Genomic DNA, 13,007 nt, shown 5'->3' on the forward strand with positions numbered 1-13,007 from the left:
GCCAATAAAGCTGGGCATGGTCATTCAGCTTAGGTGGGAGAAAGTGAGACATTAGGTCAGGGGTACCCCTCCAAGGTCTGGGTACCATTGTGATGGCTGGGTGCTGCTGCCCATGGGGGGAAGAGAGGATTAACAGGCCCTGCAGAGCAGCAGTGCAGAGCTCCCACACAGCACCACAAGCACTGGGGTGGGGCAGAGAGCTGGGGCAGCACAGCCCAGTGGGCAGAGAACCCCAGTGCCCTGTGGGCAGCTGAGCATCACAGCTCACATCCACAGCCAGCAAAAGAGAGGCAGCCCATGACAAGGGCTTCTCTTGCAAAATGCAGCCATGTAACCTTTGAGCTGCTAATCATTTTTCCTTTCTGGCAGCCAAACAAATGTTACGAAAGAGTAATTCTCAGCATCCATTGTACCCTGAGGGTTAAACATGTGTAAGAGGAGATCCAGATAGAGAGCTGGCAGCATCTGCTTCTCCTTTACTGCATGGAGAGCTCTTCTGAGATTTGAGGGATGATGGGAGTTGTCTTTTTCTTTTTTTTTTTTTTTTTTTTGAGAAATAAGGTCATGGAAATTGTCAGAGGAGCACATGGAACAATTATAGCAAAAGCACAGAAGTCTCTTCTTCCTGATTTTAAAAGTCTGATTCTTGTTATTTTACAGTAAGACTGTAAAGCACCAATTCTCTCCAAGAGAGCCAGGGAAAGTGCAGAGGTTTGTGCAGGGGGGTGACAGAAGTTGAGGTGGGAGTGGCAGAAGGGCACAGTGTGAGGGGTGGCACAGGGATGCTCATCTGGGGCCAGCACCCAGGGCACAGGGCTTCAGGAATGTCACTGTCCCTTCCACGGGAGAAGATGCATTTCAATAAAGCTCTTTTAAATCAGAGTGGGTCTGATTTCTAATACTCACTCCCCCTGAGCCAGCAAAAAGCCACAGGAATAGCACTGGAGGTGAAGCTGCAATGTAAGAGTGGCTGAAGGCAGGCAGGCAACCTAGCCAGGGCCAGCTTCACTTGCAGCAAGTTTTTCCTTCTTTAATAGTACTTAAAAACTGTGGTGTGGAAGCAGTGTTCTCCCAGAGCAGCTGGAGCAGAACAACCTCACTTAATCATCAGCCTCAGTGTGTCCTCATGGCTTTGCCTGGCACCACTGGGAATGGGATTTTCCCCTGGGCTGACTCCCCTGCCCCTGGCCCATCCCACTGTGCTTTTTCCCAGGTTTACCATGGGCTGGGGTATCCCAGCTGATCCCCTGCACCATCTCCCTGACAAAACATTTTCATGTTTAACTGGTGCCTTGCACTGAGCCACATGAGCAATTCCCTGGCTCTGGGAAGGGAAAAGTTCCTCGTGGGCAACTTGAAATGCAGCACTTGGGCAGTGAGGCTGACTGTGACACTTAGAAATTACATTTTATGGTGCTTGGTTGATTCAGAAGCTTACCAGGTACCATCAAGAAATCAGTCTTTCATGATCAGCCCCTGGCCTCAGCCTGGGTGTTTTCCTTGTGGAATGAAATTAGCTCAGTGTACATGTGAGCAGTGAGACACCAACAATAAGGTTGTTAGAACTGAGCAATTCTTTAACTTTGCTGTCTTCCCTGCAGGCCATGGAGGAAGTGACAAACTCCTGAGCAGGCAGCCATGGACCTGGTGAGAGGTTTCAGGTATGTGTTGGAAGGTAAAAAATGTGCTGGTGCCTGTTAGTCAAGCACTAATCAGCACTACATCTAAGAAAGACTTCTCCAGGGAAATCACAGACTGCTAATTTGGAGGGAGGAAACAGTGCAGATTTTTTCCACTAAGATGATAAAATAAAGGTCTCCAGCTGAGATACCCATTTGGGGAGATGAATGATAATTTGCCAGGACAGGGGACAGCTGAAATTAATAATGATATTCTGCTGTAATTTATACTGCTCAAAAGCCAGAGTCAAATCACTGTAGTCACTAGGGATCTGTACCTGATTTCTCTGAATGAAAATTTGTTCCATTAATCTGGGTGGCTTAAAGGGAAGACTGTAATAACTCTGAGCACTGGGCTTCAGCTGGTCCAATGGTTTCTATCGAGGACAAAAAAGTCCTGTGAGTTCCAGGGTCTGTGTTTTTGTAACTGGATTAGTTAATGTGATGTGGCTTGGCAGAACCTGTGATTCCCTCTAACGTGGAGGGAAGTTACCAGGAGTATTTTCAGATTGCCAGCTGTAGTACAAAACCACACTCACCCCCTTCCCCAGTTTTACATGGGTAGGACATCAAGTACTGCACCAAATTTTAAGAAGTGAGCTTCCCACACAAACCAACCAAATCTTCCCAGAGTCAGCTGTGCTCTAAAAGACCATAAAAGTCACAGAGGCCACAATTGTCCCTCCTGACCTAAAGGGCAAGCAGGTCTCACTTACCTTCCTCTTGGCTTGTGCCTCTGCAAGGAGCCTCAGCACATCTGACTGCAGAGTCACCCAGAGCTGCCCAGTGAGCCCCCCCTGCCACCCTCAGGTTCCTGTCTCAGAGCTGGAAAGGCAAAACTGCAGAAAATGCTCTTAAAAGGTTAAAAATAAAAATGCAACAGAAATTCTGGCCAAGGAGGGATCAGCCCTGGAAGCTTTCTTATTCTCAGTTTGAGCTTGGACATGTGGAAAAAATAACAGTCATGAAAGGACTCACAGGCTCCCAGTACAGATGAACAATAAACAATGCAAAGGCAAAGAGAAAAATAAGAGATAAATTTTTATTATCCTCTGAGCAGTTGTAACATGGAAATTAGGATGGGATAGCAGGCAGTTTAATGCCAGCATATGCATTGGAAAATTGGAGGTGGCCACAAAGAGGATTAAATATGACTGGAGAAACAGCCAGCACTGCTATGGCAGAGTAATCAAAACAAGGAGAAAGGAGAAAGGGAATGAGGATGAACACTATGAAACCTTTGCTACACTGTTCACAGAAATGTCAAGGGAAAACCCAGACCCATGCAGCCACACACAAGTAGAGCAAATTATCAGCCTGAGCAGGAGGACATGCCTGGACAAGAAAGAAAACAATTGATCTCTGTGGGGTGACCTAAATCCAGCAAAAAGAACAAAAGGGTTCAAGTATGGCAGAGTTAAACTGGAAGTTTTCTGGTTTTTTTTTTTTTTTTTGTAGGTTTTTAATTTTTTTATATTGATCAGAGAAAAAAACCCAGGAAAAAGAATGGAAGTGGTACTGCTGCTTCCAAGCAGGAGATGGTGCAAAGCTTGTGGCTCAGAGAGGAGTGTGAGCACCCACAGCGTGTGCATGTCTGCTCCCAGCCAGCCTGAGCACTCTGCTCTGACAGAGCAGGTTAGAGAAGAGAAGGTGCTGAGCAGATGGGGGGAGCCCACAGGACAGCCAGGCTGGGAGACAGCCCCCACTGTGTCCCAAAGGGCTCAGCACAGCCAAGGCCAAGGGGAGCAGGGCCAAAACCACCCCAAAACCACCGAGTCACAGCTGAGGTGCCCCAAAACTGGGGGTGGGAAGCTCTGGAGGAAGTGTGATGGGCCATGGTGGAGGGCATCACTCCTGCCTGCTGCAGCACAGCAGTGCATTGCAATTTGTGACAGCTGCAGGTGACCAAGCTGCACAAAGGCATTGGTGAGTTGGGTCCAGGTAATGAACAGCACAAAGTGCTTTATGGGACAGGGTTCATCTGGGACAGCCCATTCCAGCACCCTCACATCTGCTTCAGGGTCCAGGGCTGCCCCTCAGTGACACATCCTTCTTGGGTGAACCTGGTGGAGAGGGCACTGCCTGGGGGCTGAGCACACAGAGCTTCCTGGCATGATTTGTCACTGGTTTAGAAGAAACAGGATGGGGACTTGAGCAGCTCCAGAGCTGGGGGTTTGCCCTTCACATGACACTCATGGAAATGTTCCTTTTCAGGCATAGGCACGACTGACCTCAAGTACGTGGGCAAACTGTATATTTATTGCTATAGAGTGACAGCAAGTTCACTGACAAAAGCAGATTGGGCAGCTGGGGGGGATTTTTAATCACAGAGAAGATTCAGTGGTCACTGAATGTTGATCCACAACTGTTTACAGATCATATTGTTACTGCAGCATGTCAGTTTTTCTTTGAAGGAGTTAAAACCGTATTCTGACAACATAATGACATATGGTTATTAACTGACTCAAAAAGAGCATTTAGGAGATATACAATGATTTTTTAAATGTATATATAATGTAAATCCATATACTTTATATATAAATATATCTAGCCATGCAGGATATGTCTTACAGGAAACAAATATATAAAAATATATCTAGCTATGCAGGATGTCTTACAGGAAATAAAGGGGGCTGGTGATAGCTTCTCATAAAATTTTATGTTGTGGTTTTCTGGCTTTTGAGATGCTGCTGATTTGTCCATTTAAAAACAAATAGAAAGAAACCCTTTAAAAAAACCCTAGACCAGTACTTCAGAGACTTGGTTTTAAGCTTTCATATTCAAATATCAAATGACTGTATTGCTGTTCTTCTACTTGTAGTGTTAACTAATCCAAAGGAAAAGAGACAGGAAGGGGAGATAAGGCACTGGGATGGGACCCGAGGGGATGACACCAGATCTGTCTGCCTGCAGTTCCACAGGGCATGTGTAAATGAGGATAATAACTGCTCTGCTCCCCCTCTCAGTGTGTAAAGTTTATGAGCCCATGGGCCATCCATTCCTTTATAACCCAGAGCTGGGGCTTCTGGAAAGCAAAGGAATGAAGGTGGAGTTGGCCTTTCCAAACCAGCAAGAATTTGCTCTCAGGATCGAGGCCACAGGATGCAGCACTCTGAGGTCTGCAGAGGATTCCAGACTTGCTGACTCTGCCTGGGATTGCTTGGCCTGTGACCTCATAAGATGCTCAGGTCCTGGCTGGGAGAAATCAGCTTTCAGCCTGTAAAGTCATGCAAGCCATGTAAGCATCAAACTGCTTGGGGAAAGTAGGAGAGCTCAAGGACTTAAAGATGTTTAATTGGCTTATGGAGCTAAACTCCTTAAAGAATTTAAGCTGCTGTGAAAAGGGAAGCTGGTTTAAATCCCCAAATCTCCCTGCTGGGAAGTGAAGCCCAAGTGTGCTCTAGGGGGACAGTTGAGGGCCTGGCTGTGCCGTGGCTCCTGCACAGCAGCCAGCAGCCCTCCAGAGGGGACAGGTTTCCTGGCTGCACAGAAGCTGCTGTGGCCAGGACATCTGGCTCCCCAGTGGCTTTGGACTAGTGAAGCAGTCTGAGAGGCTGCTGAAAGCAGCTCTGATTGGGGAGGTCTGAGCACTCTCTCACACCCTAGGAACCAGAAAGGGACCCAGGAGAAATGAAAACCAGGAGGTCTGTGAACATGTGGTGCCTTTGTTTCTACTTTGTTGAAGTTTTTTTTAGTTTTGCAGGGGGGTTATTGTTTTTATTGTTTGTTTTCTGCTTCAGCTACTGGCTCTCATTATATCTCATGTGATTACAATGCCACTATTTTCTCCTTAGGAGAAAATAAAAAAGGCACTTCTCTTTTTAGTAAGGTTAGAGCTTTAGCTATTCCAAGGGGGCACATTAAACCGTTTTGGCCTCAGTATTAACTTTGGTGTCCCCTCCTTTAACTGAAGCCAAGTCTTCATTTCTGTGCTTTACTAGAAAGATGCTGGAGCTGCAGCCTCACAAAGCAGTGCTGGAGGGAAAGTCCCTTCCCTTGTCCTTCCTTGCTCATGCAACTGATCCCACCAGCCCTTGTCCCACAGCATTGCTCTGAGGTGTTCCCACAGATTTGACACAGTTTGTGTCTCTGGGGCTCTGGGCAGTTCCAGGCAAAGGGAGGAGGGTCTGTGCCACAGCCCTTCACCCCACTGTGTGCAGGCTGGGCTTGCACATAACCTGGCACGGGCTGCTGTTCAGGTGAACATTGTTTCAATGGGTTTATTTAGCAGTTGTTTCCAAGTTATCAATAAAAACAGCGAACACACCCAGTCTCAGACCTGTGCAAACACATCTCCTTCCCACAAAACTTCCATGACTAAATATCAGTGAACAACTGGCAGATGTACAGAGCCTTCCCATTCTTCCCAAACCTCTAAACAACTTGTCTGATTTAATTTTTAAAACGTTTACAGTCCCAGCTGACAGCTGCACTGTGCAGCAGCAGCACCAGGGTGAGAGCACCTACTCAGGGCTCTGCCCCAAAGGCTGTGAGCTGCAAAGAGAGGCTGACAGAGCCCACGAGAGCTCTCTCCAGGCTGAGCATGGTGCTACAGGCACAAGTGAGAGTTGGCTGGAAGTTATTTGCAGGTTATTAATATACAAAGATAGAGAATGTTTAGATAGGAGTGGCACAGATCTCCAGGAAAAGACACAGACTTATTCATTAGCTGCTGTTGGAAGAGGACGCTGTTGCTCAGTGCCTGAATGAGCTTCCCTGTGCCTTTCCCATCCAGAAGACACACACACACACACACAAATTAGGCAGCCTCCCAAACACAGGATACATTTCCCTCGAGGAAAAGAGGAGAATTTAAAAGACTCAGGCACTGCACTGGGGCACCCAAGTGTGTTTGAAATGGTCAGAGTTGGCAAAGTACTGGGATGAAAAGCAGCTTGGAAATAAATGGAAGTTGGAGCGAGAATAGAGGAGACTTCCCCAAAGATGTTTAATAGGTCACAGAGGGCAGGTTTTGTTCCAGAGGGCTGGATAGAGGTTTATAAATTACAGTTCCTCTCTTGCTTTTTTTTTCCCTCCTCTAAGAAAAGGAGAAGCAGAGGGCCTGGGAAATGCAGATGTGTAAGAGGGACTTGAGCAATGAGTTGGGCTTTTTTTGTAGCTAAGGCAAGGTTAAAATTGTGTAATTTTGTGAGGCACAGGTTAGGCTTGCAACAGGACTGAAAAAAATCTGTTTGATTTACTGAGAATGTGTTCAAATTGACACACGACATTGAGAAGGTTAAAAAGATAGGATAAAGTAAATTTTTTGAAAATAAGTTTTTGAGTAAGAAAGGTGTCCTCACATTTAAACTTGTTGATTTTATTTTCTTTCCTTTGGGAAAGAAGGGAACAGAAACCAAACCAACACCCTGCCCCCAAAACCCCATGCCCAAGACTTTAATCTGACAATTCCTCCCAGCTAAGGGTGATTCAGATACCAGTTCCTTTTTAGCCAACCACCAAACTTCAGTGGTTTGGATAAAAGGGAACTGTGGTCTGAGTCATCCAGAGCTAGTATTCGGTTGGCAAAGCCATGCCTGCAGGATTTTCTAAAGTCAAAAAACCCCTGCTTGTCTGCCAGAATTACCACAACCTGTCTTGCTTTCAGAAAAAGACTGTCTGCCATGTGATATTTTGACTGATAAATTTAATGTGGTAGCGATTAAACTGTGCATTGGCAGTTTTCTTTGTGTTTTGTTTTTTGGGGTTTTTTGGCGGGGGGCTGGGTTGGTTTTGGTTTTTTTTTTACTGAGAGATCTGCCTGTGAAGAGGCAGCAGCTATTTTTTTCCATAATTGCATCTGTTTCAGAGAGCAGACAGATGTTGGGCTGAAATTCATTATGGTATTCATAAACTCCATTGGGATCTGATGACCTAGTAACATATAGCTACTGTTCCTTGCAAAGTGTTTCAAAGTGTTCTTATTTTGAATGAAGAAATAAATTTGCAGAAGATGGGAGGGAAGGGAAAAACCTCTACCAAGGCAGATGGCTGCACAACAGCAAGATACAATAGTTATACAAAATGTGAGAGTTCAATTTATTTCAATAAATTATCTTTATTTTGCAAAATTGCCAGCCAGCCTTTGTGCACTGGTATCATTGTAGCAGGAAGATACTGACTTGGTATTCTGATATAAGGCAGAGCCACAGTGAAATACTCAGTGACACAGGAAAGAAAAGAAAATCAGAGCAGGAAAAATTCTCATGGAGTGACAAAATAATAGAAACAGCTTTCACACCGGGAAGCAGTTATCTGTATAATTAATTTATTATGGCACAAAATCACTGCTGAGGATTCACCCGGTGCTGGAACAGAGTCCAAAGGCAGGAGTGCAAAACACCATCCTTGCAGAGGATACCACTGCTCTCCCTGGAAGGGCTGGTGTGGCTGTTTTAGGGAGAGCAGAGCTGTGTGCTGGGCTGAAGGGAAGCTGCAAACCCCCAGTGCAGCCTTTGTTTCCTTGAGAAACCCCAAAGGGCTGAGCTGGAACAATGCTGTGAAGTGCTGGGTCAGGGTTATCGCTGCTGCAAGGAGAGGGCTCCTCCTGCTCCCCCAGCTGTGTGTGCAGCCTGGCACAGGCTGCCTTCTCTGGCACCACTGGGAAGAAAATAAACTCCTGAAAAAGTCCCAGCAAGTGGCATTTGGAGTAATGTATGTTTTGTGGGAGACCTGTACATGAAGTTTTAGCCTCGGGAAATGAGGTGGATATCCTGGCTGGGGTTACAGTAGTCAGAGGCTCTTTTTCCAGCTTGCCTGTCCACTCAGGAATCCTTTGGGAAGGAAGCTGCTTGGTCTCATTTTGGATATCCTGTGAAACTGAACTAGCATGTTTGCCAGGAACAGAAAAAAGTTATTTAATTTTTAAAGGGCTGAAAACTACTGTATGTGCTTCTGAGTACTGTACGGGAAATTAATGCTTTGGTTTGTTTGTCTGGAGCTCTGGTATTTCCAGTTTACTCAGGATAGCAACCCTGTCTCATGATCCTAATGCAGCAGTCTCTGCAAAGTGGAAATCTGAAGACAGATCCAGGTTTAAATATGACTTTCTGGCCCAGCCTTACTGTGTTTGGAATGAAGTGGGAATTTTCTTTAGTTCAAATAGGAGAAAGCAGGAGAAATATTCAGAGCACAATCCAACAATGCATTGCAAACAATGACACTTGACTGTGATTTCCAAGCACTGTAGGGATGGGTCCCAGGAACATTGAAGATATGAAGTGGATTGTGCTGGTAGTTCATATTTTTTGCATCTTTTAACTAAATTGGAATGTAAGTGCATGTCCATGGCCTGAAACTCAAATCTTCCCTTCACAGCCCAAAACCATTTTGCAGCAGCTGCACTAAGTTATCCTGGTATTCTCCCAGGTGTGGCCTGATAAAAGCATTCTCTGCTTTTCTGTGGCCATGAAATATTGCTCCTGGCACGGTGTGACTGCTGCCAAGCTAGCATCCACACACCTCCAGGCTGCACACGAGGCTTTGAAGAGTTTTAATGTGCAACCTTAGTCAGCCAAGGGGTGTCCCCTAAAGAAGCACTAAGGAGATGTCTTAAATCTCTGGTTCATAGAAAAGCCAAAAGTAAAGGAGAATTTTGTGAGGTGTTTTTATTCTGGGAGATAATTGCTTGTGTTGGAGGGTCAGCATCAATCTGATCAGGTGCCTCAGGCATGGGCATAACACAGGTTCCTTACAGAAGGTAAGAAACTTCCAGCAAAATAAATCTGCCAGGGAGTGTTCCAGTGCCAAGGAAAGCTGGTGCTCCTGGAGATCCTGTCTGACACTGGGGCACGTGCTGGGGAGCTGCTGCAGACAGGGGTCCTGGGAAAGGCTGGCACACTGGGATGGCTCTCCCCCAGGAAGCTGGGAGAAGGGGAACCCAGAAGCTTGAGCAGGGATTTGTCTCCTACCTCCATAGCAGGGAGCCTAACTTGAGGTAGGTCTGAGCTTCATGTTGGATTTGTATCCTGGAAATGCTGGGAAATGTATGCAGAGGGTTGGCTCTGGAGTCACAGACGTGGCATGAGCTGAGCCTGGCTGTTCCCCCAGCAAAGGGAGTGGCAGGGATGTCCATTCCCTGAGCACCATCGGGGTGAGTAGTTCAATAAAATGTTCATGTGTTTTTCTGAATGATAATTTTTCTGAATTTACAGTTCAGAGATATGTTGAGAAGAGTCAGTTTGTCCTTTTCAGGCTAAGCCCACAGTTTAAGAAGCTGTTTATTTCCTGTAGACCAGAAATCCTGTTATCTTAGGAGTTATCTTGTTTATTTCTCTGCCAGCTTCACACCTGTAGCTAAGATCCAATGTAAACAAAGCTAGAGGAAACAAGCCAGCATGTCAATTTGAGCCTCAGCTTTAAACACTCTCTTCCTTTACTGAGTGTCACATCTGGCAGGGGCAATTACTCTTGGTAGGATTATTATGGACCAAATCTGTGTTAGGATGATGACAGAAGAGCTCAGAATTAGCCCAGTACTTCTGGGGTACAATGGCATTTCCTTTGCTGAAACAAAGGAAGTTCTTTCCCCTTCATTCTTGCACTTCCCTTTTAATACAAAACATCCTTTGCATGCACATAGACATTTGAAAGGATTTTATGTTTGGGTCTCTGGTTGCTGAAGCTGGCTTCAGGGTTTTGAATATGGCTGTTGAGAGGAAAGTTGTACAGATAGCATTTAATTGTCTCTTGTGTTTGTTATGCTTTGGTTGTTTGGTATTTTTAAAATTGAATTTATTGTTAAGGGAACCTGTTCATTTTTTATTATTGGTAAGGTGAATGTGGGTTTGTTGCACTAATGCATGGAATTTCTGACTCCTGGGAGTTACTCTGCCACACAGCTTCATGCAGAAGAGCAAGGTGGGAGAGGCTGCTCACAGGTCAGCAGCAGCACAAGCACCCTGTTGGGTCAGGGCTGAGGGAAGGATTTGCCAGGAGCAGGGCACGAGGCCGTGGGGGACACCTGGAGCACATTTCTGTGTCTGTAGAACCAGTCAGCAAGCTGGTGAAGAAATCAGCCTTGTAAATCTGGTTCTACTGTGTAAAGTACCCTTGTCCTGGTGGCATTTGTAGCCTCAACAGATCTGCTGTGAGTATCAGTGACAAAAGCAGCTGTGGCTTCTGCTGGACCTGCAAGGCCTTGATGGGGAAATGATGCTCTGCCTTCCTCAGCAGCAAGGGAAGCACGGCTCAGAGCCCTGCCTGCAGTGGTGTCAGTGGGACTGGAGCACCCACAGAAACTCCCAGGGTGCAGAGGGAAGGCACTGGTGGTAAAAGCACAAAGCTGGGATAGTGAGACCCGCCTGCAAAAATCCTACAAGCCAGGTTATACTTCTAAATACTTTAATACTTCTCTTTTTGGGGCAGAGCTTTGTCAAGTGGAAATTAATCCTAAAGTTGGAGCACCCATCAGAGGTGAGCAAGGCAGGCAGGATTAATTTCAGCAAAGGATGTGAGAGATGGAGAGGGAGAGAGGGCGTTGGGTAGACAGCAGTCAGGAGTTTCACACCCTTTCTCACTGGGAGGCAGGAAGGAAGTGGAAAGTGGCAGGAGACAAAGGACAGCCTGAAGGTTAGAGAGGAGAGATAAATAGGGATTGTGAGAAATAACACAAGCAAAAAGGCTAATGATGTATTTATGTAAGGCAGGAAGGCTCAAATGGGGAGCAAAGCTCTGGCTTAGCTTTGACAAAGGTGACATGAGGGCCAGATTTTTCTAAATGCTGCCCATGGGAGAGCAGGGGGCTGGGCTGTTGCTGTGTGTGGATTTCTGCTGCATTGCTTGTTTAGTTCTTCAACAAACTTACACTTTAATGCAGTGATTGGCCTCAACTACTTTAGCAGTGCCTCCAAATGCTGGCCTGCAGGCAGGCAGAGAGCACAAACTCAGGGTCACATTAGCGATAATGTACCCAAGGAGGGCTGTTGTACAAGAATACTTTGAAGCTGAGTGATACATCAGCACTTCTTTCAAGGAAATTGCCAAACGCCTTTATTACAACACTGCCCCTCGCTGCTGGCATTGCAGCCCTCCTGGTGTGCTAATAGGCACCAAAGACACTTCAACCACTTTGTCTTGATTTTAAGTCTGCAACTGTGGGAGTACTGATTGAGAATTTCTGCCCCTTTGCTTGCTCTCTGCGAGAGGACAGCGCCCTGAACATCCCTTGAGAATGTTTAAGGACTTTGTCTCAGGAATGTGCCTTTCCACTGATATTTGTCTCTAAACACGAGGCCCAAGAATACCCACAAGTCCTTCCAGCCTGCTACACTACTGCGTGCTCTCCCTGCGGTCCCAATTACCGGGGAGGGCGGCTCTGAGGGGCAGCGAGGCTGCGGGGGATGCGCCTGCGGGCCGGACTGGCGGAGCGGCTGCTGCACGGCCCGTGCCCTCGCTCGCGTGGGGCCGCGGACCGAGCCTGGGAGCATCCCTAGGAGCATCGCTGCGAGCATCCCTAGGAGCATCCCTGCGAGCATCCCTAGGAGCATCCCTGCGAGCATCCCTGGGAGCATCGCTGCTGTCACCTCCCTGGGCTCGTGTTCGCAGCGCCCGTCACCCGAGGGGAAGGGGCTGGCAGTGTCTCAGCTGTGTGTGTATAAAATCCTCTTCTTTGGACGCTGTCACTGCACTTTTAGGGGGCTTGGTTAGCGGCTGCTGCATGGCCCCGTGCGCCGTGCGGGAGGGCAGCGCCGGGAGCGCGGGGTTGCGGCGCCGGACGGGTCCCCGTTCCCGGCCCGGCCCTTGCCGGCCCCGCGCGGGGCGGTGCGTGCAGGGAAACTCCCCCGTCCCATCTTCCAGAGGCGATCCCCCGCTCCCGCCCCGCGGGGAGCGCGCCCGGGGCGCAGAGCGCGGCCGCCCCCGCCCGCCGGCGGCAGGTGGCCCCGACCCCCGCGGCGCCGCACGTCACTTCCTCGCAAACTTTTTCACGAGCTGCTCCCTCCGCTAAAGTTGCCGGCGGCGGCCGCCCGGGCCGGGGAGGGCGTTGGGGCCGGCCGGGCATGCCCGGCTCCCTGCGCCCGCCGGGGCACGGCCGGGCCGGCGCGGGCCGCCCGCGGCGCCGGTAGCGGGGGCGGCGGAGCCATGGCCCGCAGCCTGGACGGCATCGACCTGGCGGCGCTGCGGGTAAGGACGGCCGGGCTGCGGCGGGGGGACCCCTGCCCCGGGCTCGGGGCTGCCGAGCCCGCTCCTCGCCTCCGCGGCGTGTGCGAGGCTTCGCCCCCGTTATCCGGTGCCGCGCTCGGCTGCGGGGCGGCTGGAGGGCACCGTGACACATCCGTGGTGGTGGCGGGGACGGCGGGGCGGTGCTGCCGTGCCCGCACAGGCACCCAG

The 13,007-nt window shown here is 48.5% G+C and overlaps 1 protein-coding gene across 2 annotated transcripts in view; it reads left to right on the top strand.

Annotated features, from left to right (window-relative positions):
• Positions 1-12,689: 12,689 nt before the first annotated feature.
• Positions 12,690-13,007, top strand: part of NRK (Nik related kinase) — an 89,413-nt gene continuing 89,095 nt past the window's right edge. The window contains exon 1 of one of the 2 annotated variants that reach the window (XM_059859415.1): positions 12,690-12,800. In XM_059859415.1, the coding sequence (XP_059715398.1) occupies positions 12,759-12,800 (42 nt within the window). In that variant the 5' untranslated portion in view covers positions 12,690-12,758. The remainder of the gene's footprint in view (positions 12,801-13,007) is intronic. The other variant, XM_059859414.1, reaches the window with a different exon arrangement.

Source organism: Haemorhous mexicanus, chromosome 14 (assembly GCF_027477595.1).
Source record: "Haemorhous mexicanus isolate bHaeMex1 chromosome 14, bHaeMex1.pri, whole genome shotgun sequence".
In the NCBI taxonomy this organism is placed as follows: Eukaryota; Metazoa; Chordata; class Aves; order Passeriformes; family Fringillidae; genus Haemorhous; species Haemorhous mexicanus.